Raw genomic sequence first — 22,728 nt, forward strand, 5'->3', positions numbered from 1 at the left:
CTCAGGCTTTCCCTGGGCATATTTTATTTCTGTCTTTGTGCCATTTCATGCTGTGTGAGTTGGGATGTGTTATATTGGTTTGACCCTGGGGGAAGCATAGCAACACGGGGGCTGCCATGCACAGAGACAAGGCAAGCAATACTCTGACGCTTTTAGATTTAGGCCAGATTAATCCACACTTCCAAGGATTGTATTGGCAGCTTGTCTTAACTCTGAAATTATCAGCAAACTTTGCCTAATCAATACATAACTGTTCTCCGGCTACATTTTCCCCTTGTATTTTCATCTTTCTCATTTGTATGTTTGTGCAGAGCAAACACTCCAAAGGTGGTCCATCTGAGAGTCATAATATTTGCAGACAACAACGTTCGGAGTTTATCACACAAGTCTGTAGTGGTTTGCCAGGCAGCCTGGCCATGGGAGGTGGGAAGCGATACACAGAGCTTTGTGTGAAATGCAGCGTGAATGCAACAGACCGATAATCCTGTCAGACATTGGGTCCTGCAGCACTAATCAGTGATTGAGTGCTCGGGCTTGTTTGGTTTGGTCTGAGACATCTCTTCTGCCAAGAAGTGGTACAAACAACTGCAATGTTTTCTAAGTTAATTGTTGATGGCTCAGATACATAATGCTTGCATTGTGGTACCCATCTGCTTTGGTACCATGATGCAAAATGTCACTAAATGCTAACAGCAGCTAGTGGTTTAAGAAATTAAGGGAATGTAAAAGGTTGAAATATGAACTGTATCATTGCCTCAGGATTTGCAAAGGTCGAGAAAAAAATATTCAGTTAGAGGCCATATGAAGTTTCCAGTGGGAAAAAAATTGTGAATTGTGATGATAAAATTTGCAATATTTCCCATGCTTCATTTTTATTCAAATATAAACATGTTGTAATTTGTTGTTGTTTTTAAACTCCTGCTTTAGGCTATTTTCTGTTCTGCCAGTCCAGCGAATGCATTTTGGAACATCGCAATTTATTGGCTCTAGGCCTGCCTCCAGCATCTTTCAACAATACAAGCATCTCTTAAGTGAAAATGACTGTGACAAGATTTCTGTATTGCACTACTGGTGCGTTTGCACAAGGCTTCAATGATGGAGTAATTCATTTCCAAGCAATTCCTGACGCCTTAAACAGAGTTTCAGAACAGATGTGTCATTTTTCATCTCAGGCAAGAGGGTGCTGTTTGGAAAAATGGTGAGGATTTGCAATGCTTTACCGGTTCCTGTTTTTTAAGCTGCCAGTGTTTATTCTGCTGATTTATTTAGAAAGCCTTTCTCCGAGATGAGCTTCATTGATGTGCCAGGGTTTGTTTGATATCACAAATTCATGTACAGAATATGCTTATAAAGTGAAGGGTGAAGTACTGACAGGAACAGAATTTTGATAGAATATGATTTGGTCTGAATCCAGGCAACTATGTGTCTTGTATGCTTGCTGCTCAAAGTAAACAATATTGAAATGCACTCCTCAGGGGCAACAGTGTTTATCAAGATTTGTTTTTCCTTGACTTCTTTAAATAAGGCTTTCATGCTGAACGTATTGGAACGTCTTCCAGTTTTAAGAGACCCAAATATTTACATTTGTTCTAGCATTTTATATATTAAATGTGCAATACACAACTTTTCAACTGGCTTGCTTTATGTTTTTAGAGTGTCATTCCATGTAATAATGCACTTTCTTGCAGTGCCTTATAATCTAAACTTTGATAATAATCTTCACCTTGTTAACATTATCAAATGGACAATGGATCATTTGTTTGTTTCTGGCCATTAGCGTTAGCTAGCATAGCTAGCATTAGCAACATGGCTAATGCTACCGCTAGCAGCCTGGCTACTCTCCAAAGCGAAAAACAACCGTAAGAATTCCAATTGTACTCAAAACCCCCATCTCAGTGCTACGATAAAGGCAGAGTAAAACTTCCGGTAGTATTAATAACTATGCAGGTTGTTTCACTTACTGATACAGTAGAAAGAATGCCAACGTCAGCTAGGAATGCTCTCAAGTCTCACTCTTGTTTTACTTCTGTTTCTAATAAATGGTGATCAGTGGTAACAGTATTCTATAATATCAATGTGCAATCAACATTAACGTCATAATGAAAAGTTAAAGCAAAAAGGTTGCCTATTGCCCCTTTAACGGTACTGTTTTAAATAATTATGTATATAAGTCTACTGACCAAACCATTGTACAGTATATTAATCGACTGTTGACTGATGTTGAGTAATAACAACAACCTATTTAGCTCGCATATGATAAGTTAAAGAAAATACATTTAAATTTGTTTAGCAAAAATTTTGCATTTTTTTTGGCGAAATCGTCTGTGTTGTAGTTATTGTCCAATAAGCAGTGGCAATTTGTTAAGGCACAAGGAGGGATTTGCTAATGTCTATTTTCCTAAGGACTGATGCTACTAATATTAATGCAGGTTTGGATGTTTATGTTAAACTCATACACAAGATTGGTGAAGTCAGTAGCAGCTGTAAATGTTTTGAGGGCAATCCTCAACTCAATAAAAAAGGACAAACAATTCATTAATTGTTCCTGTTTGGTGGGCCTAGCACCACCCATATCTCCTATGCTATGTGCTATGTTATACAACCTCCATCCCAAAAGGCTGAGTTCTTTCCTGAGGAATGATGTCTCAAATTGAATCCCCAAAATTTGTCTCTCATATACGATGGTGGAAAATAGGGATTTGTTTATCAAAGCGTGGATTTTCCTTTATGGTATACTGTATATACTGTATGTATGAACTAATAAATCATATTTTGTTTTGTACTTTATGACTTTGTCATATATATTTATTACTGTGCCGTTGCTTAATTTCGAAATTGCCCTGTGCTTGGGTACAGTGCCTGGCAGAATGAATGCACAAAAAAGCTCTTGATCTTCTGCCAAGCCCTTTGAATGGCATTCAGCACTGCCTTTTTCCTGCTCTTTTATTTTCTTTTTTTCCTGCTTCTATAAAGCCGGCATTGCATTGACAGTAGCAGCACTTAGTGTAATTCCCCAGATTGAAAAGCAATTTCACAATGAAAGATTTCCTCTGTGACATTTGTGGTGGTTGAAAAACCTCCAATGGATTTGGAGACATCCTCAACCCTGTCTTCAACTCCTGGATTGACTGCACTCTTCCCTCTTTACCTCAGTTTCTTAAATATGGACTGATCCGATTAGCGTGCACAATACTGTGCAGGTCAAGGGAATAAATCCAAAAAAGCAAACTGTTGGCTCAAACATCAAAGATGGAAATGGGTTGATCGTCCTTAAAACAAAAATAGCCAACTGAAGGTCAAGAGCCATTAACTGCTTTGCTGGATTAACTTGGAAGTACCTCATTTGAGGAGCTGCTGCCCTCTCCATTCGGGGTGATTTGTTTGCTCACAAATGGCAAGAAGAAGACACTGGAGAAAATAACAGTCTTGGGCGGTGAAGTTCATCTTCCTGTTGTCTGGCCCCCTTGTATTTTGTACTTAACAGCTTTTTTGTTCTTCCCTTTTCTTTTTTCCCCTTGCTGACCTGTTGGTTGTTGGCCAATGACTTCTAGCCTCCCTTGTTTCTCCTCTTTTCTGGTGTAGGCTCCCTGTGTTCCTGAACTCATTACAGAGCAATCAGCCCCAGGCGCTGAAGTGTGCACCCAGAGGGAGCAATAACTGTAAATAAGCACTACTGCAGGCTCACCGATAACATGCTACCAAGATGATAACAGGCCTTCTTAGCAAGCCTGTTGACCTTCTCCTTGCCTTGGGCTCGCCAAGGATCCCTCAGCTCCCTGCACTTTTATCTTAAAACTCTCTTCCACAACTGGAGCTGCTGGAAAGATTACTGCTGAGGAGGAGCAGGAAGGAGGGAGGGGGATAGGGAGTGCATAGAGAAGAATAAAAGAAAAATGAAGGAGGATAGTGCTTGGAGAGGGAAAAAACCCCCCCACAAAAACAAGATAGAACAACAAAGAGTAGACCTGGGCAGTTGTTCCTCTGCCAGTGCCCTTCCTTGCTTTCTTTCTCTTTTTTTTAATCCACATGCTTTGTTGAGCTCCGCATAATTAACTTGTTGAAAGATAACATAAAATTGGAACAGATTTGTATTTGTTATTGGCAGAGGCCATCATCTCATAGGACACAACAACATCGACAACAAGACAACAAATGAAAGAAGGACGGGGAACAACGGGATAAGTGTGATGAAGCAATGCCAATGTCCACTCTCTGTTAGATGGGTGAGCCAGCTAGCCCACTGTTTTGAGCTTGAGAGGCAGATGCAAGGAATGATAGTGATCCCTGACAATGCCCTGCCCCATGCTAATGTAAAGCATCTGACAGTTACGTGTCCAGAGCTGTGGGGCTGAAACACTGTCTGGGTGAGATTGATAATACAATTAGGCTAGTCGCAGTAAGAATGTATCACTATAACCCATTACCACACCAGGCACTTCAGATGGAGCATACCAGTCTAGCTCGGGGTCCTTTGGAAGAAAAGAAACAATTATAAAAGGCTAGCTAGAAAATGTGTTCTCCTTAGAATTTGCAGGCGTGCCTGTACATCATCAGATATGTGTGGGCTGCCTACATTTCTCTCAGCTGTCCCCAGGCCCAGCGTTCTTCATCTATATTGAAGCGAGGAGCTTGCTGGAGCATAGACAGACTCATAATATGTTTTTTTTTCCCCCACATTGTCTCTTCTTATGCTGTCTTTGCCATATATTTAGATTATTTTCAAGGCGACATCCGCAGACTGTTTGCGAGCGCGCTATCATTCTTTTGTGTTTGTAAGCGTCCTCGGGGCTGACTAGGTGATGAAATGAGTTTATCTTAGATATTAAATAAATATAAAGTTGCCTCGATTTAATGACAAAGATTGCAGACAACACTGTGTTCTGTTGAAGGTGTAGTTGTTAAAGACTGCATAGACCTAGAAATGTACAAGCTTGGAGGTATGAACCCCCGTTTGCAAAATAGTGATTGACATAGCGATCCAGCAAACTGTCCTCACGCACCATTTCCTCTGACAAACTGCAAATACCGACTTGTAATACACACATGCTATCCAATGTTAGTACAAGCCACACTTTTGCAAATGGTCAAATGTTAGCTAAATTCTGCTTTCTGTGTTATCCACAATCTGAGAGCAACATGTTAATGAATGGACTACCTGTATGCTACCTTTTAGTGAGTTACTTTGTAGTACTTGGAGGTGACCTTTTTAATCACGCCTGCAGATGAAGTGATAAGGCATCGGGGGAGATGGCAAGCTTTAAGAAGTCATGAGGCAGGAGATTGATGTTGCCTCTGTGACAACCTGCCTTTAGATGAGAGAGAGAGAGAGAGAGAGAGACAGACAGACAGAGAGAGAGAGAGAGAGAGGGAGAGAGAGAGAGAGAGAGAGAGAGAGAGAGAGAGAGAGAGGTGCAGACGATTAGCTGCAGGTCTAAACCCGAGACACCTTCACTATAGTTGCTGCAGTTGCTGGCTGGAATCAATTCTCTCTTTATCAGTCCTTCTCTTCTGTGTCCAGGAATGCTCCTCACACCGCAGTGCAGCCTGGGGGAAAACTGATGTGTTTTCCAATAATGAAATGGAGCACATAACAAAAATAAGTTTAAAAGGGCGCTCGCCTGCTCTCCCTCATCACTACAGCACTTCTTTATTCTTCATCCTGGTGTGTGTGTCTGTGAGTGTGTGTGTGTGTGTGTGTGTGTGCGTGTGTGTGTGTGTGTGTGTGTGTGTGTGTGTGTGAAGAGAGAAATTGTGAATTTCAAATGTCAATATTCAGAGTTTTCTATGAATGAAACTATTTGCTTTACCATTGAAAATTGATTTTCATTTGTGCCTACACTGCAGGCAATTGCTTTGTCATTTAGGGTTTGTTAATTCCACTGTAGCAAAAGTAAATGCATTTTGAAACACTTTATTAAGTCTAATACAAAAAAAAATAAACTATGTATTTCTCCCCAGTAATGTGAACCCTGTAGCTCGGGGGGGATGTAATGCGATGGAACCCATGCGTGAAAACATTATGAAACATTTTAGGATAGCCCACACTATTGCTTATAATACAAAACACTGTAACCACACAGTCAATTTCATCGGAAAACAAATGCTTATTACCATTCGTATGGCTGGCTGTGTGAGTGAGTTCCGCCTCAGGCCTCAGGCCTGGTGCTGCTGCTGCTGGAGGATGATCCATCTGCATGGCACAAACCATCCATCCTGCGGATAGCTACAGGCTGCAGGCCGGCCCATTGTGTGGGCTGAGCACTGTGACTGCTCCCTCTTGTACCTCCGTAATGGGATTACATTAGCCATGTTCTTCTGCTCTCTCTCTATCCCCTCTCTCACTCTCTCTCTCTCTCTCTCTCTCTCTCTCTCTCTCTCTCTCTCTCTCTCTCATTCTCACTCTCCTCCTTTTCCTTCTTTCATTCTCTCACAGATTATAAACACACATAGATACACCTACTGTATAGACTCTCGAAGGCCATACGTGGATGATGACTGGTCCATTTCCCCAGTGCTTGCTTATTTTGTCCATTGTAACAATGCAGGTTTCATTATGAGTATCGTGTTTTTTTGTCAGTGTCTTATTTGTGTTTATTCACTTTAAAAAAAAATCTTATCTAAAACATACACACAAAGAAAAAAAACAGAAAGACAGACACAGACTGAGACAGCCTGTGAGACATTTTCCTTGAAGGAGATGCTGTCATGTGTTAAATCTTGTTTGGGACAGACAAGTGTGTCAGATTTGGCTGCTCCACCAGTAGGGCTAGGTTGTTTGTGGAAAAACAAATTTGTTAATTTCCTAAATGCTGCACCAACATTCCCTCAAGGACAAATATGGACATTGGAAAATGGCAGGACACAACTGGATAAGAGCATGTATTTCAAAGATTATAGCTTTTCTCCTTATTTCTTTTTTTTTCTTTATCTTCATAGATTAGAAGGCATGTGTTTTTTCCCCCCCGCGAATGAATAACGTTGGATCCCCTTAGTTGAATTCTGACTGTAACTAATATGCTATTTCATCTCTATTATATTTCCAGTTCTTTCACCTGCATTTCTGTAAGATTTGTTTCACCATTTACATTAGTTAAATACAAAATGATGTGGGATCGCCTACTAATGCATCTTATTCTGGAAGTAGCCACCATAAAATTAAAACGGAGATCAATGGTGTGTCATATCCCTGCTACTCCATGGGCTGAACATGTAATTCCAACCTTGAGGCTGGAGCCATCTTTCACGTCAGGCCCTCCAGCATTAGGCTCGATAACCCAGCCGCCCATGGCTGTTGACGGGCTCTGGAGTTTTCATTATGAGGAGCAGATAGACGCCCATTCCACCCTGATTGCACGTGGCCATGTATTCTCTCTGTGCGAGGAAAGAAATCCCTAACCCTTGGTAATACGCTTCTTATGATGACTTTTGAAGAGGGTTTTTGTCCGTGGAAATTGACATGTACGTATCTGAACAGCCTCGCTATCGTTAGAGGAAGTGTGTATTAAATTACTAACTTATTGTTCACAGTTTTAAAAAATATGCATTCCTGAGAAAAAAACAAGTCTTGAAAAGCTAGTTTACACTTTGTCAACAGTATATGCAATGGCATACAAATACTGTGTGTTGTATGCCCAGCATGCTGACAGCACAGGTTAAAAAAAAGAAATAAGTAAGTGTATGTGTTATGGAGCCAGCTGTGCATCTCTCATTTCAAGTAAACGTAGTTCAACCTAAATTTATTGATTTTCAACATTTGTTTAATTATTTAATATTCTTATCTTAGTTTCAAATTCAGTTTGCTATATGTTCATCTCTCCTGCCCACACAGTTGGTTTGAAGTGTGGGCAATTAGTTGCCATGAGATGAAGAAAAAAAGTGCTTTTAATAGTAATTTCCCATTTTTCAAATGTATCTTTTTTATTTATTTTATTTTATTTTATTTTATTTTTTAACCTCTGCTGTAGAATTTATCTTTTGAACACAACAACCATTTTTTCGGTATGGCATCTACAGCTGATAAATTAGAAATTGTATGAATCATTATCTTTCCTTTTTGTATTGTCTTTTTTATGATTTTCTTTTCTTAACATGAAATGCAAGAAATATAAATAGGGTAGGCCCTCTTCTGATCTGAAACAGATGAGCATGCAGAGAACACAGAACTTGTAAGTTAAAGTCATAGTTTGCATACTTTTAGGAAATGTGGCCTCTAGCAGATATTTGCTGGTGTTTATGAACTCTTATAGTGTTTTAGTGTCATAGTGTTCTAATAGTTGTTTATTACCTACTGATCATCTCCTGGCTAAATTGTGTAGCTGCAGTTTGATGAGCTTCAACATGTTATTTATTTATTTTGTTTTTCGTCAGTGGAAGAGGCTTTTGAGAAACAGAATTGGTTGATTTATAATAATAACAGAGAATCATTTAATCAAAATGACTTTAGTAAAATGTGTTTTAAGAGTGCTTTGGTGTGATATTATTTAGCATAATATCTATTTTAGATATGGGTGAATGACTGGGGTGAATTTACAAAGAATAGATTGCGGCCGCTAATGGCACCATGAGTCGTGCATCAATTGCACCCATCCGCCTCGTCTCAACGTCCAACGCCCATAAAGTTTTGCTTTGCAATTTGCCATTGTTTTGCGTCTGACTGCGGAGTTGTGCGGATTCAAACACGCTATACTTTAGATTACATTTACTTAGTATTTTTATATATTACAACTATTTCTTAAGAAATTCTAGTTCTTACTGAATCTTAATATTACATGTAGAAATTATGACAGTTAATTTAATATGTTTTACCCTACCACAAAGTTAATTTTTTCAGTGCAGGCTGAACGCCGAGGCCTTTCGTGTGCAGAGCTGTCCATGGTCCTAATGAGGTTCAATGGCATCTGTGGTTCAATGCAAATTTTATCGCTATTCCCTTTAGTTTTTAGTTGTCTTTTCGATATCTTTTGAGTTTAATAGGAATTATGCAACCGTTTTTGTCAATGTTTGACAAAAAAAGATAATAATGTAAAAATATTATTTACAGATCACTGGAAAGGCTGGTCATGACACCCCTTATAAATGCGTTTCAGTTGTACCAACTCTCTTGTCTGGTCGCAGCTACCACCAGCTCTCTGCAGATGGTAATAATGGTATGTGTGTTGCTACTAGCGCTGGTGTTTGTGAATTGGATGTTTTTTGCAATGACCCTCATTTGCATAGAAAGGGGTAAATTTTTGCGCCACATGCATAATACCTCATTTAAATATGCGCAAATAGCACTGGCGCACCGTGACACTATTTGCTTGGTGGCGCAGTTAGCGGTGCAGTTCACCGTTTGTGGGTGCTCTCTGAATTAGACGGTTGCTTTTTGTGTTATTTATGCAGGTTTAGCAGCTGCAAAAGCCACACAATCCTTTCATGAATTCACGCCTGTGTGTATTGTGTGTGATCTTTGGAGGATGTTTCCACCTCAGTCTAATAGAGCAGTGATTCTCAGTCATTTTCATTGCATTAGTCGGTGGACCCTGTTCGATACGATTTTGACTGACAATGATTTAGTCGAAGCTTCCATACTCGTTTACACCACAGTGAGGGAGATAACAGTGAAAGCATGATCCAACCGGTCATTATTGTACAGTATCTAAACACGCTAACGTCTTGAAGTTAGCCTGAGTAAATTAAGTTTAACTATTCACCATTTTTTTGGAACCTCTTGAAGGAACCCTTGGGGTGGTCCCCAGAACCCACTGTAAGAGGATATGGCTTTGCAGGGCTAGCTGAAATTTTGGTTTGAGAGATGATTGATTCCATGACACATCTATCTGGAGCAGGTTGTGCACCCCCCTATCTGTTCGCTCAGCCAAAGCTTGCTGCAGCTGGGCCGGGTTCAGCCCATGTCCTGCTCCTGTTTTCAAATGCTTTCAATAGCTTGGGATTGCACTGTGGGCCAGCCAGTCAGTCCCCGTCACCCCTCCGCCAGCCAGCCACTGTTTGTGCAACATATGAGCTTGTGGATAAGTACGCATGGTTGTTTAACAGATGTGTCTTTCTTTTTTTTTTCCTTCTATTTTTGATTCAGTCCTTCACAGAGCACTGCCAATTTAAGCCACATGCAGAGAGCTCTTCAGAGTTGCTTTGTTTGGGAATGCACATGTATATAGATTAGAGGGAGTGTCATACGTAGCTTTTTTTTTCTCAGAAATAGACACAGTTGCTGGCAGAAATGTTCTATTCCAATAGGCCAAATGCACGCACTAAAATAGAAGGAAGGAAGGAAGGAAAGCTTTTGCTGATTTCACACATTCACACACACACACACACACACACACACACACACACACACACACACACACACACACACACACACACACACACACACACGAAAACGCACACATCCCAATCTTCTTTGCTTGATGCAATTTTGAAACGATAAAGGCCATTCACCAACCTTTGCCTCCTGTGTCTGGTGGAGTTTACTTTTTTCTCCATCCCACTCTTAACATTTTCAATTCTCCTGTCACTCCAGTGTAACTCGTCTTCATCTTTTTTTCTGTAGGTGTGTTGTGAATTCATTATCAAAACGTCTGCACAAATGAATCACTGAATTGCTCCGGACGCATTTTTCATCCTATTTCCAGCCGCTCCCTCAGTCAGAGTCGATCCCAGAGTTCTATCCGTCAGAGTTGCGGTCTGCAGAGAGTTATTCTATCTCGCTGTCACTGTGTGACACACTGCACGCTATTAGCGCTAGCGGTAGAGGCAGTTAGCTGATGGGCTTCCAATGTAAACACAGATAAGTCTGCAGCATACTCAACGTTTACATTTTTGTTTTATTGCCTTGCACATTGTTGTCACATACTTCATTTTTGGTTTACCTTTACTTCATGTATGGTATATTGGTATATATGTTGATGTCCATTTCCGTGTGCTGAATAATATGTGTGGTCCTATGAGGATCATGCAGCTTTTGGTGTTTCGGTGGGCAGTTTTAATGGAGCAGAAGTGTGTGTGTGTGTGTGTGTGTGTGTGTGTGTGTGTGTGTGTGTGTGTGTGTGTGTGTGTGTGTGTGTGTGTGTTGTGAAGCTGACTGGTGAATTAACTTCCTTAGATGACAGAAGGAGAGGAATCTGCTGTGACAGTGTGGTGGTTAGCCCATCTGTCTATAATTTGCTGTTTGCTTGTGTTTGTGTGTGTACAGTATATGCATGTACTGTAGGTGTGTGTGTGTGTGTGTGTTTGCTTCAGTGTGTGTGTTTGTGTGTGTTGCAGCTAATATGCCACCTGACACCAGGTGGTCAACACATGTATGGATAGGCTTTTTGCCTGCCCAGCAAACTCTCCATGTAGTCATGGAAACTTGAAAATAATTTATTGGCTCAGTGCAAATCATGGGCTAAGAATACAGGAACATTCAATTATCACAGCTGGTTAATTGGTTCTTCTTTTTAAGCACGACCACGACAACGCTAAGACTAACTTACAATCAGTAATTGCATGTTGACTTGAAAAATTAATGAATAAATAAATACATAAACATATAAATATATAAATATATATATATATATATATATATATATAAATAATAATAATAATAATAATAATAATAATAACATCAATATATATATATATAAATCAGAAGAAACATGGGGCCTATATTTAGAATGCTTGTCATGAAATCATCTATCTCACTGTCATTTTAAAGACAGCTCTGATAGTAGGACGCTGGGGAGGACGCTCCCATTGGATTAATTAGAACTCTGCAGATCAGCTGGATATTTCACTTATGGACAGTAAATAATCTATCAGACATGGATGGCTGGAACTACCTTGTCGGCCATTCTTCTGTCCCCCTGCAGGCTCTGAGGACGGCCCAGTGCTATCACAGAGAGATGGATTGAGTTTTACCGTCCAGAGATAAACCAGGCAGGAGAAGACTATTAGTGCTACACACTGTTTAGCTGACAAAAAGCCCCACGGTGGCAGCTGCCATTTTAATACGTCCTCCATGGAGTGTATTAAACAGCAGAATGTTAATCTGGATGAACGACTGTGCTTTTTAGGAAGCAGTCTGTGCTTGCTGAAAAGCTATGAAGTATTCAATCCTGCTTGGTGCTAATGTTGTTTTATTGACCTTGCAGGTAACCTTGGCAGAGTCGACTACATCAGTGAGTTTGAGTTTGACCTTTTTATCCGGCCTGACACCTGCAACCCTCGCTTCCGAGTCTGGTTCAACTTCACCGTAGAGAACATCCGAGAGACACAGGTCAGTCGCCTGGCTTGGCATGCAATATTCTTTCTTTCCTGTCTTGTTCAGCAAAAAAATAATTGACCCTCACTCCGGCTGAAGCAAAATATAATCTTTCTTTCTGGAAGGATGGATGCAGATGATCATTTAAGAAAATGAACTATAGGTTGCTAAATATTGCTAAATATGTGTTCAAAATAATTACATTTATTGCCCCGCATTTTTCTTGTGATGTAAAAAATATATTTTTGCGAACCGAGATTCCTTTTCCAATTTGCAAATTTGAAATTAACATACAATCTACATGTGTAAATCTGTGCACATACTCTCACCATCAGTGAGCTACTGTACCTGCCTTTTACTATACTGTAGACTGTATGTTGCACATTATATTTTGGAGCCATGTTCATGAAAACAAGACACTATCTCCACCCAATGTTCTTGAACAAATCACAGTGATTTTTTTCCCCATTGTATTAAATTAAGATCGACTTGTAAAAACGACTTGTTTACCCTATGAACTGGACCAGTTATGTTTTTTCTACCTCACTTTGTGTCACTGGCTCTGTGCTGGGTTGTTCCACTGGCGAGCTGTGAGCCCTGTGATTGGGCCAATGAGGTGGTCACATGCCACAGAGATACAGTTTACGGGAAACAGTGGGTGTGACCACCGGGAGGTTGGGAGGGAGCTATTGAATTTCATCCACCCGCTTGTATTGCCATCCTTTATGTCCCTTCTGTCATTTAGGTGCCACTCACGAAGGTGTTGAGGATAAAACGGAACTTATTAGTACATCGGTGCTTCTGCTGCTATGTAACATGCATGCAACCGGCCCTAGCGATAGAGAAAATTGGATAGAGAGAGACGCAGCGAGAATAGGAAGGAGAAGAGATAGGCCAACAGTGTCATGTGGAGGAAGTGAGATAGAGGGATGGATAAAAGAGATTTAAACAGACGAGAGTGAGAGACAAGCAGATTGTGATAAAGAAGGAGAGCGAACAAGGCGAGGATGAATCCACAGCATGCTTTTGCTGCTGTCTCCTGCAGTTTGCCCGGCTCCTGCCTGGTCCCAGCTATCAGGCCTATCGGCCCATCTCCCTGCAGTGCTATAGTCAGCACTAATCACATTTTATGGCTCTGAGATGAATGGGGGACCTCAGCTAGGAGCCGGATCGATCCCAGGGCCAGATAGACCAGCAGCGGCAGCCTGCAGTCTGGGCCAACAGGATATTTGCTGTTGTGGCAAAAGGGGGATAGAGAGAGAAGGAGGGAGAGAGAGAGTGGGAGCAAGAGAAATAAATACAGAGGGAGGGAGGGAGGCAGGGAGAGAGGGAGTGACAGAGAAGGATGTAAGATACAATATGGACAAACAAAAAGATGAGCTGATAAGTGCAGACATTGGTGCGCGTCCACACACCCCGACACGATATGTGCAGCGGCATACACAAAAGCAAGCCTACAGGTGACAATAAGAGGTGGAAAAACATTTTCATTGCACGCATCGGAGTTCTCTGTAAAGGCCCCTCATAGTCTCCTTTCTTATTTCTATTTCTTATCTGTCCAATTTCCTTCTCCAAGAGGCTTTGTGTGAATTGAATCTACTCCAGGAGAAGGAGGTCTGGATAAGTGCCACCTGTGCAGTTTTTTTGGGGCTGTATATAATGGTTGTATATGTATACATATGCAGGGATGTCAGCCACAACAGTTTTTGCACAGTTTGTGCTTTTGTTAAGATTAAACGGTGTAAATGCATGCAGCGGAAAAAATGTTTTTGTAAAACTTCCATCACTATGATAAGCAATGTTTTTATTTGAATTAATACAAAAATACTTATTGCAAAGTGATTTTTCTTTTGTGGACACCAACTTATTTATTTTTTGGCTGAAAATGTATTAGGTATGTAGTTAACTAAGTAAATTGACTACAAACTAACTACAACGTGTGTGTGTGTGTGTGTGTGTGTGTGTGTGTGTGTGTGTGTGTGTGTGTGTGTGTGTGTGTGTGTGTGTGTGTGTGTGTGTGTTTTTCCACACAACATTTAAGTGTAGAATCAGAGCTTCAAAACAAGGTATCACTTGTGGGAATCAAGCAGATATTTTGAAAGCTATGACTTATTAATCATTAAGGTTTTGGAATCAGAACTTCTGAGAAATCAGCCTTTAAAGTTTTAGATGCATTTCCAGACTTTTGCAGCACAAAGTACCCATTCAGAAACACAATTACTGTAGTGCTTTAAATGGTTACATTTGGATAGTGCTGATCCCCTCGATGAGATAATGTTGAATGTGTTTTTCTGTAATAATATTTGGATCATTCATTTATAAAAATATTGTTGTAATATTGTAATTATTCTATTATTCTGTAACTTCTAAACATTCCCATTTCCTGCCTTTATTGTTTTATAACAATGATAGTTTTAAGAAAGTGGCACTTTCACAGATATAGATTGCATAAAACCTATCACCAGGGGACAGCAATTCCCAGAATGCAAATAGCGGGGTCCTCCCAGCCATTTGCATTCTGGGAATTCTTGTTTTCTGCCGTTTGTTCAACAGCTTATTGGTGAATAACTCAACTAATGCTTCACGTAGCCTCGAATTTTAAATATTTATCTCACATTTAGAAATAAAATTCAGTTTTGAAAATACGTTGAGTACCTAGATGCAGACCAAATATGGCGGGTGTTCCCGATAGATGTTCACGGTCGACAGGAAACACGGCAAGTCAACGGCAGAAGTTTGTCTTCTTCGTGTTCATTTGCTGTGAGGTCCGCGTTAACGACTGAATCCTTTAGGTACTCAGGATTAAAATCTATAAGAAAAATAACTAAACTAAAATCACAAAATAAATAAGATAAAACATTGGGATAACAGCAGCCAGTGTTTTATGTTATTTATCATTATTTACTCTTACCTGTACATCTACTGGGTTTCATACTGATTGCTGTTGCTGCTATAACACCTGAATTTCCCTTGGGGCATTAATAAGGTTTATCTTAAGTTAGCACACGGATTAAAAAAAATATATACAAAGTATATTCATGAGATATATTTTAAAATTCAATTATAAATAATTGACTTAACAATTTGAATAGGCGCTGGAAGACCTGTGAGCTACGGATGAAACACAGTGACCCTTAGCACTTTTATTGCATCCTTTTTTCAAAATCAAAATGAACCCAGCTATTATGTTAAAATTAACCGAAATCTTTTATGTTTGGGATCAAATTGACCCCAACAATTTAACCCTATAAAAAATGACCGTAATTCAAGTGTTACACAAGTTTACACTTCAGAACATCAGCAAGGAACACATAGCAGTTAGTAATTCACGGAAAAAACACCAATAAAAGTATATAAAAACTAAATATTTGACATTTCACTGCATATATGTATGAAAGTATGTATATGTATGTGATGAATAAACCTCTTGAATCTTGAATTAGACTGAGTGTCTGGTATGGGCCTGCCAACATCCAGGATAAGGCCACACTCAACAGGTCATCAGAGCAGCAGAGAGGGTCATGGGCTGTGACCTGTCCGCCCTTCAGGACCTCTATGATTCCAGGATAAGAAGAAGGGCCAAAAAGATGATCAGTAACCTGGTTTGATGCGTTGATTCAGATGCGTGTATAAGTCTTTATTGCTTACGCATGTACATGGAGAGAGGACTCTGATATGAGAATCATTTCATCGTTTTCCATTTATTTATTCATTTTAACAAACCAACTACTTGCAGTGCAATACGGATATTGTTTTCTTCTAGGGTTGAAACCCTCTCTTGCTATGGTGACTTCTGCTTGGTACCGGGTTTGTCCTTGGGTCTCCAGGATTTTGATGATAAAAACAGTTAACAAATGATCCAATCATTCGTTATGCTGTCCTAGATAATGCACCTTTTTCCAAAGGGCTAAACGATTGACCATACTGACCCTATTGTAGCCTCCCATTTCTGGGTAAAATTCTTGAGTTCACAAACAATTACACTACTACTTATCCACTAATAATATTTATGATGGTTTACCAAGCTCTCACTGGCCTGGCACCAAATAATATTTGTTTTCCATTCACCATTTAATTGTAGGGCTGAGTGAGGGATATTTATTTTCCGTGCCAAGAAGATGGCCGGCTGAATTACCGAAAAGAAGAACTAACAGTTATTAACGTTATTATAATACAGCTGGGTTTCCAAGATTAGTTTATAGCTGCTAGTTGGGTTAGGGTTTCGTAATAGGATTTCTCAAAGGAGTTTCTGGAAAACAGTTTCGTTTTATCATGAGCATTATTATTTCAGGTCATTCTAGATTGTTATTTTAAAGTGACTTAACACACCCAGCCTACATTATGAGCTGCTTTCCCTTCACTACGGATGGTTAGTTGTCGTCTAGTTGTGGTCAGACCCGTTGAAAGAGAGTTGCCTACGCTTGCTGTATTCTTCCATAGTGTGACATACAACATTGAACAAATTGTTAGAAAAGCAAACAAACTTTTTAAAAGACTATCTTACTGCTGTTAAGTCATCATCTCCTTTTTCTACAAGTGGACTATGCACATGCGCAGAGCAGATGTTCACGCCACTTCCGCTGCTGACTTGAACGCGTTTCCCGTCGACCGTGGATATCCATGGAGGATGTCCGCCATATTTGGTCTGCACCCAGGTCCCTCTCAAACAACTTGAGGAATATAAATCTGCTATAATCTAATTTTGTACTAAACAAGGAATTTCCGATGTTATTCACGCACAGCCAACAGTACAGCGCTGCGAAATATGCCGGGCTGGCACATGGGGGGGTCACATTTATATCACTGTTTCCCCTAGGATGGAGTTGTAGCAGCAAACTTTTCCTTTTCGCGCGCATGCGTACTATGTGCAGTAGCCCTCGTGGTTCTTCTTCTTATAATTATCATAATTATAAACCGCCATTCAAAATACTTCCTTGTCTTCGGAAGCTTTGGGCAGTTAATACACGTTACAGCCACCAGTCTTGCAAGACTACGGACCCGGAAGCGCTGCGCGTGCTACTGTGTGTTAACCCTTTTAGCCGGCAAGCTGCTAACGCTTAGCCTGCTCGCATTACTCCCTTGCAGCCTGCGGTTTTCAGGTCTGTGTTGGGAGTTTCAGGATATAACAGGCTTTCTGTTAACTGTCCACTTGCCAGCACATGCCAACCGTGCTCCGCATGCAGCGATACTCACCTGAAGTTGCAGGACTGTTTCCAGGACTGTTGCACGACTAACAGGGCTGCTAGGTGCATATAGGGGAAACACAGTATATATACAGTATGTGTGTATACAGTATATGCAAAATACACACACTTTTGTGTAGCTTGTATGTAAATGTAAACGCTACATGCTTTATGGTCATTACAATCAAGACACAAAACACACTATATAGCAGAAAAATAAATAATGATAGATTGAATAATGGCTTGAGTAAATAAACCAAATAAGTGAAGCTTTGTGGGGAGAGGCTGTGCTATAGAGATATCAGTAGGTTCCAGGGGAGAACTGGGCTGTTGGAGTGTTTCATCCAGCTAAGCCTTGCTAACTCTCAGCCTGAGCCAGGGGAATGGGGAACTGTAAAAGCCCGTGATATTGGAAGTGAGATGGCCATTTTGAAGGAATGTAAGCTGGTGAAACAGATTTGGTCTGCCTCAATCAGCTTAGCAGCTTTGTGGAAATTGGCTTCACCGTAGCACCAGTTATGATTGATGGCTGGATGGATGGATGTCTCTTTTTTGCCTGCCTTTCATTTTTTTGTTTCCCAAACCACTCATTCACCTCAAAGACCATCTGTCTCATAGTGTGGTGACCGATGCTGGTTAATTAGGTTGAAACGACTGGGAGTATGTGATGCCATTTGTCACTACATGGCACTCATGCAATGCTAAAGGTTGGCTTTCCCAGCACTTTGCTCTAGGCTATAGGCTTGGGCTGATAGTGGATGATATTGAATATCGCAATACTTTCACAGTATCGAAATACCCCTGTCCGTCTGTCCATCTGTCCATCCATCCATCCATGGTACCACGGGGAGCGACGGATGGAGCAGCAGAGTGCATGGACAAAGCTCATTTACCTGGGCGGAGGATGTATGTGGACGAATGCGCGCAACAGCAAGGAGGCAGATGCACGAATTGAACATGGTGATGCGTGTCACACGGATGGTCTGGTGGTAAAGTTGCAGTTCCAGGTTATTACTTGCGCTACTAAAATTATATTATAAAAATGTTTTTTAATAACTGTTGTACAAAGCTGCCAACTCTTACCCTCCCCCCCAGACATGAAGAAAAAGACAATTGTATTTCCATTATCTGTATTTGCCCTTCCTTTATATATAATATTGAGCTATGCCTTACAGTACTCGCCACCACTGCTTCTGTTTAGTTCTCACGTTGTCGCCATTAACCAGTGGTTGAGTTGGCAATGCAGTTCCATTGGGTGAGACGATTCGCCATTCTGTTGTGCTGCGAGGTTGGTTCGGCGTCAGGCTGCGTGAAGGGCACGTCTGTGAGCTATTATTGTAGGAGCCTTCAGGGAGCCATTCTTAGAAGACAGGCAGTAAAACCTCACACCAAGCGCCTTCAACTCCCAATCTTACTGCAGGGTGATTTGCAAGCTTCACTTGTCCAGGGAAAGCACAATGCGGGGCAGTTACTCTCAATAATGGGAAAAGAGGACGAGCTGGAGCCGAATGGGGTATGTGGTGCCCTGAATCCCTAAAGGGGCATCATCACTCTGGAAAGACCAAGCTCACCTATTGAAATTCATTCACAGTGATGTTATGTAATCTGTCGTGAGGGATTGGTTGGGTGGCACATTACGTTAATAAACATTAAAAAGAGGATGTTAAAGCTCTGTCTGGGAGCCATTACGGGTCGTGTCTTGGTGATGCTCAGCAACCAGCCCTGCTTTATTTATGCAGCTAGCATTCAGAATCAGAATTGGTTTATTTCCACCAGGTACATTTACACGAGAAATTTCTTCTGGTGACGTTTGCACTCCAGCACAGACCATAAGCATTAAAAAATAAAAAGCTTAACAGTCTAGAAAAATCTGAATTAAAATAATAATAAAATAAAATAGGATAAAAAAAAATATATATATAATACATTTAAATCTTAAATATATGCAAATTACCAAAAATACAAAACAGAAATATTCAGATAATTAAGATATACAAATATACAAATGCGGTGCTATGCACAGGATAAATTATTGTTATTACAGTATTTACAGTGTCACACCAGTGTTCTTGCGTGCACATTATTGCACAAGTTGTGTGTGTGTGAGTGAGTGAGAGACAATGGTTTCTGTGTGTGTGTGTGTGTGTGTGTGTGTGTGTGTGTGTGTGTCAGTGTGTGTGTGTGTGTGTGTGTGTGTGTGTGTGTGTGTTTGATAAAGACCTTGAGTGGGGGGCAGGATTGGTAAGCTCCACTGCCATCGGGTAGAAACTGTTCGTGTGGCGCAAGGTGTTGGTCCTGATGGAGCTCTTGCCAGATGGTAGAGTCTCAAAAAGGTGGTGTCTGGGGTGGGAAGGGTCGGCCGCAATCTTCGCCTCAAGATCCCGGAGGCGTGCAGGTCCTGGAGGGAAGGAAGGTTGTAGCCGTTGCAGCACCACCTTCTCTGCAGAATGAATGAGCGCTGCATTCTGCCCTTATCCGTGCAGCAGCAAACCAGACGGTGATGGAGGAGGTGAGGATGGACTCAACATTGGGGGTGTAAACGTGTGCCATCATTGTTCGTGGCAGGTTGAATTTCTTCAGTTGCTGCAGGAAGTACATCCACTGCTGGGCCTTCTTGATAAGGGAGCTGATATGCAGCTCCCACTTGAGGTCCTGAGTGATTGTGTTACCCAGGAAACGGAAGGACTCCACAGTGTTGACTGGGGCACATAGTGGGGGGGGGAGCCGGGGCTGGCCTTCTCCTGAAGTCCACCACCATCTCAACTGTCTTCAGAGCGTTGAGCTCCAGATTGTTATGGCTGCACCAGAAAGCCAGGTGGTCAACCTCCCATCTGTAGGCAGACTTGTTACCCTCAGAGATGAGTCCAATGAGGGTGGTGTCGTCTGCCAACTACAGGAGCTTGACAGAACGGTGTCTGGAGGTGCAGCCGTTGGTGTACAGTGAGAAGAGCATTGGGGATAGGACGCAGACTTGAGGGCCGCCAGTACTGATGGTCCAGGGGTCCGAGACGTGCTTCCCCAGATTTGTTGTTAGTTAGGAAGTCAGTGATCCAGTTGCAGGTGGAGTCAGGCATGCTCAGCTCGAGAAGTTTGTCCTGGAGAAGAGCTGGGCTTATGGTGTTAAATGCGGAGCTGAAGACCACAAACAGGATCCTGGCGTAGGTGCCAGGGGAGTCCAGGTGATGGAGGATGAAGTGGAGAGCCATGATGACTGTGTTGTCTACAGACCTGTTGGCTTTGTACGCGAACTGCAGTGGGTCCAGGAGGGGGTTGGTGATGGACTTGAGATGACATAGCACAAGGTTTTGAAAAGTCTTTTGGGACAGAGATGATGGTGGAGGCTTTGAAGCAGGCTGGCACCCTGCAGGCCTCCAGTGAGGTTTCAAGTTAGTCTACACGGGGGTTCTGCCCTTTGAAGAGCCTGTCTCTCGCCTGAATAGAGAGAGAATGTGTGATGGGGAGAGGGGTGTGCTCAGGCTGGATGATTCAGGAGAGTCTCTGATAAAGCCCTTGGTGAGGGGGGAGGGGGTGGGGGAAGGTGCTGGAGTGCTGGGGCTGATGGCTGAGGGATTTGGACATCGAGTCCGAACTGTCCCTTTGTCTCTAAAATCGATAGTAAAACTCATTCAGTTCATCTGCTAGTCAAAGTCATTAGTCATTCAGGGCGTGGGAAGGTTTGGGTTTGTAGTTGGTAATCTGCTTCAGCCCTTTCCACACTGAAGCAGAGTGGTTGGCTGAGAACTGCTGTTCCAACTTCTCAGAATACAGCTGTTACACTGACAAGATATTTTTGTCTTGATGCTCACCATGTCAGATTAGGCAATCATAATGCCATAAATTCTTGCTGTGTCTTGGCCAGGAGAATGGCAACACTACAAGTATGACCCAAACAAATCGTATGCTGCCTTTTACAAGTTCAAAGGTCATCGGGGAGGGGAGTCAATATCGTGGCCACAGAAGCGTTATGTGTGATGCTAAAAGAAAAGAAAGAAAATAACAGTTGTGGTCCTGGGTGTCACAAAGCGTACAGTATGGGCTGTCTGTCTTTAAAAGAGAATTTAAGGTTACCAATGTGTTAACATATTCCTTGTTTGTCGGGGAGCGGGGCCCTGTTCCTGCTCTTTGTGTGATCAGGGAGTGGGGCACTGTCCCGGCTCCTTCTGCACCCCAGGGAGCAGGTCTCTATTCTGACCTTGGAGCGCTGTCCTGGCTCCTTGTGCACCTGGGGAGCAGGGCTCTGTCCCATCTCCTTGTGCACTCGGGAAGGGGGTTGCTGTTCTGGCTCCCTGTGCGCCGGTGGGGGGGTAAACGCGCCATCAGCGGTGGAAGCCAAGTCCTTCCGGGGGGAGCAGGAAGATGGGGAGGTGGTGGAGACGTAACTGCTGTGAGAGCCAGGAAAACGAGTATGGAATAGATTTCGGATATGTATGTATGTCTGTTTCCGACACTGTTCAGACAATCAAATCCAAACCCTAGAGGAGATTGATTCATTTCTACATTAAACGTTTGGACGGTCGTTTGACTGTCCGTGGCGGTTGTGAACATCTCCCAGTCCGTGTGGTCCAGGCACTCACACAGATCCTCAGGTTTAGACAGGTTAAGACAGTTCGACTTTCTGCCTGTATGCGGGGATCTGGTGGACCAAGACGTGGTCACAGTTTCCCAGCGCAGCCCGGGCAAGGGTGTGATACATGTTGTGGACGGTGGTGTAGCAGGGATCCAGCGTGTTCTCTTCTCTGGTCGGATAGTTAATAAACTGCTTGTATTTTGGGAGTTTGTGTCTTAAATTCCCTTTGTTAAAGTCCCCGATAACTAGGGAGTCTGAATGTTTTCTCTCCACATCCAGTATCTGATCGGCAGGCAGGGTTCACGTCACTGCACCAGCCGACATTGATGGAGAAACAGATCCCTCCACCTTTAGTTTTGTGCATCAGCTCCGTGTCGCTATTGGCTCGGAAAAGTTGGAAGCCGGACAGCTGCAGCGCAGAGTCTGGAATAGTTCCACACAGCCACGACTGCGTGTAACATAAAATCGAAGATTGGGAAAATTCTCTTCCCCACCATCAGCAGCAGACCGTCTATTTGTTACACAGAGAGCACACGTTGGAGAGGAATATCGCCGGCTGCACAATGCGTAATCCCTTGCACCTGAAGCGCACCAGCATTCCGGAGTGCTTACCTTTCCAGTGTCTCACCACCTGGCCAAGGACCACAGCACCTTTCACCATAATATCCAATAATTCCACGGATGGAACGAAAAAGTTGGGAATAAACCCAGATCAGTAAGTTTCCAGATGTTAA

General features: G+C 42.0%; 1 protein-coding gene across 1 annotated transcript in view; it reads left to right on the forward strand.

The window, feature by feature from the left end:
- agbl4 (AGBL carboxypeptidase 4) overlaps positions 1-22,728 on the forward strand; it is a gene marked incomplete at both ends in the record, with an annotated part of 348,196 nt that overhangs the window by 23,453 nt on the left and 302,015 nt on the right. Inside the window, one exon of the mRNA XM_079996677.1 lies at positions 12,135-12,259. Within this exon, the coding sequence (XP_079852803.1) occupies positions 12,135-12,259 (125 nt within the window). The remainder of the gene's footprint in view (positions 1-12,134; positions 12,260-22,728) is intronic.

This window comes from Zeus faber (assembly GCF_960531495.2).
Source record: "Zeus faber genome assembly, chromosome: 1".
Taxonomy (NCBI): Eukaryota; Metazoa; Chordata; class Actinopteri; order Zeiformes; family Zeidae; genus Zeus; species Zeus faber.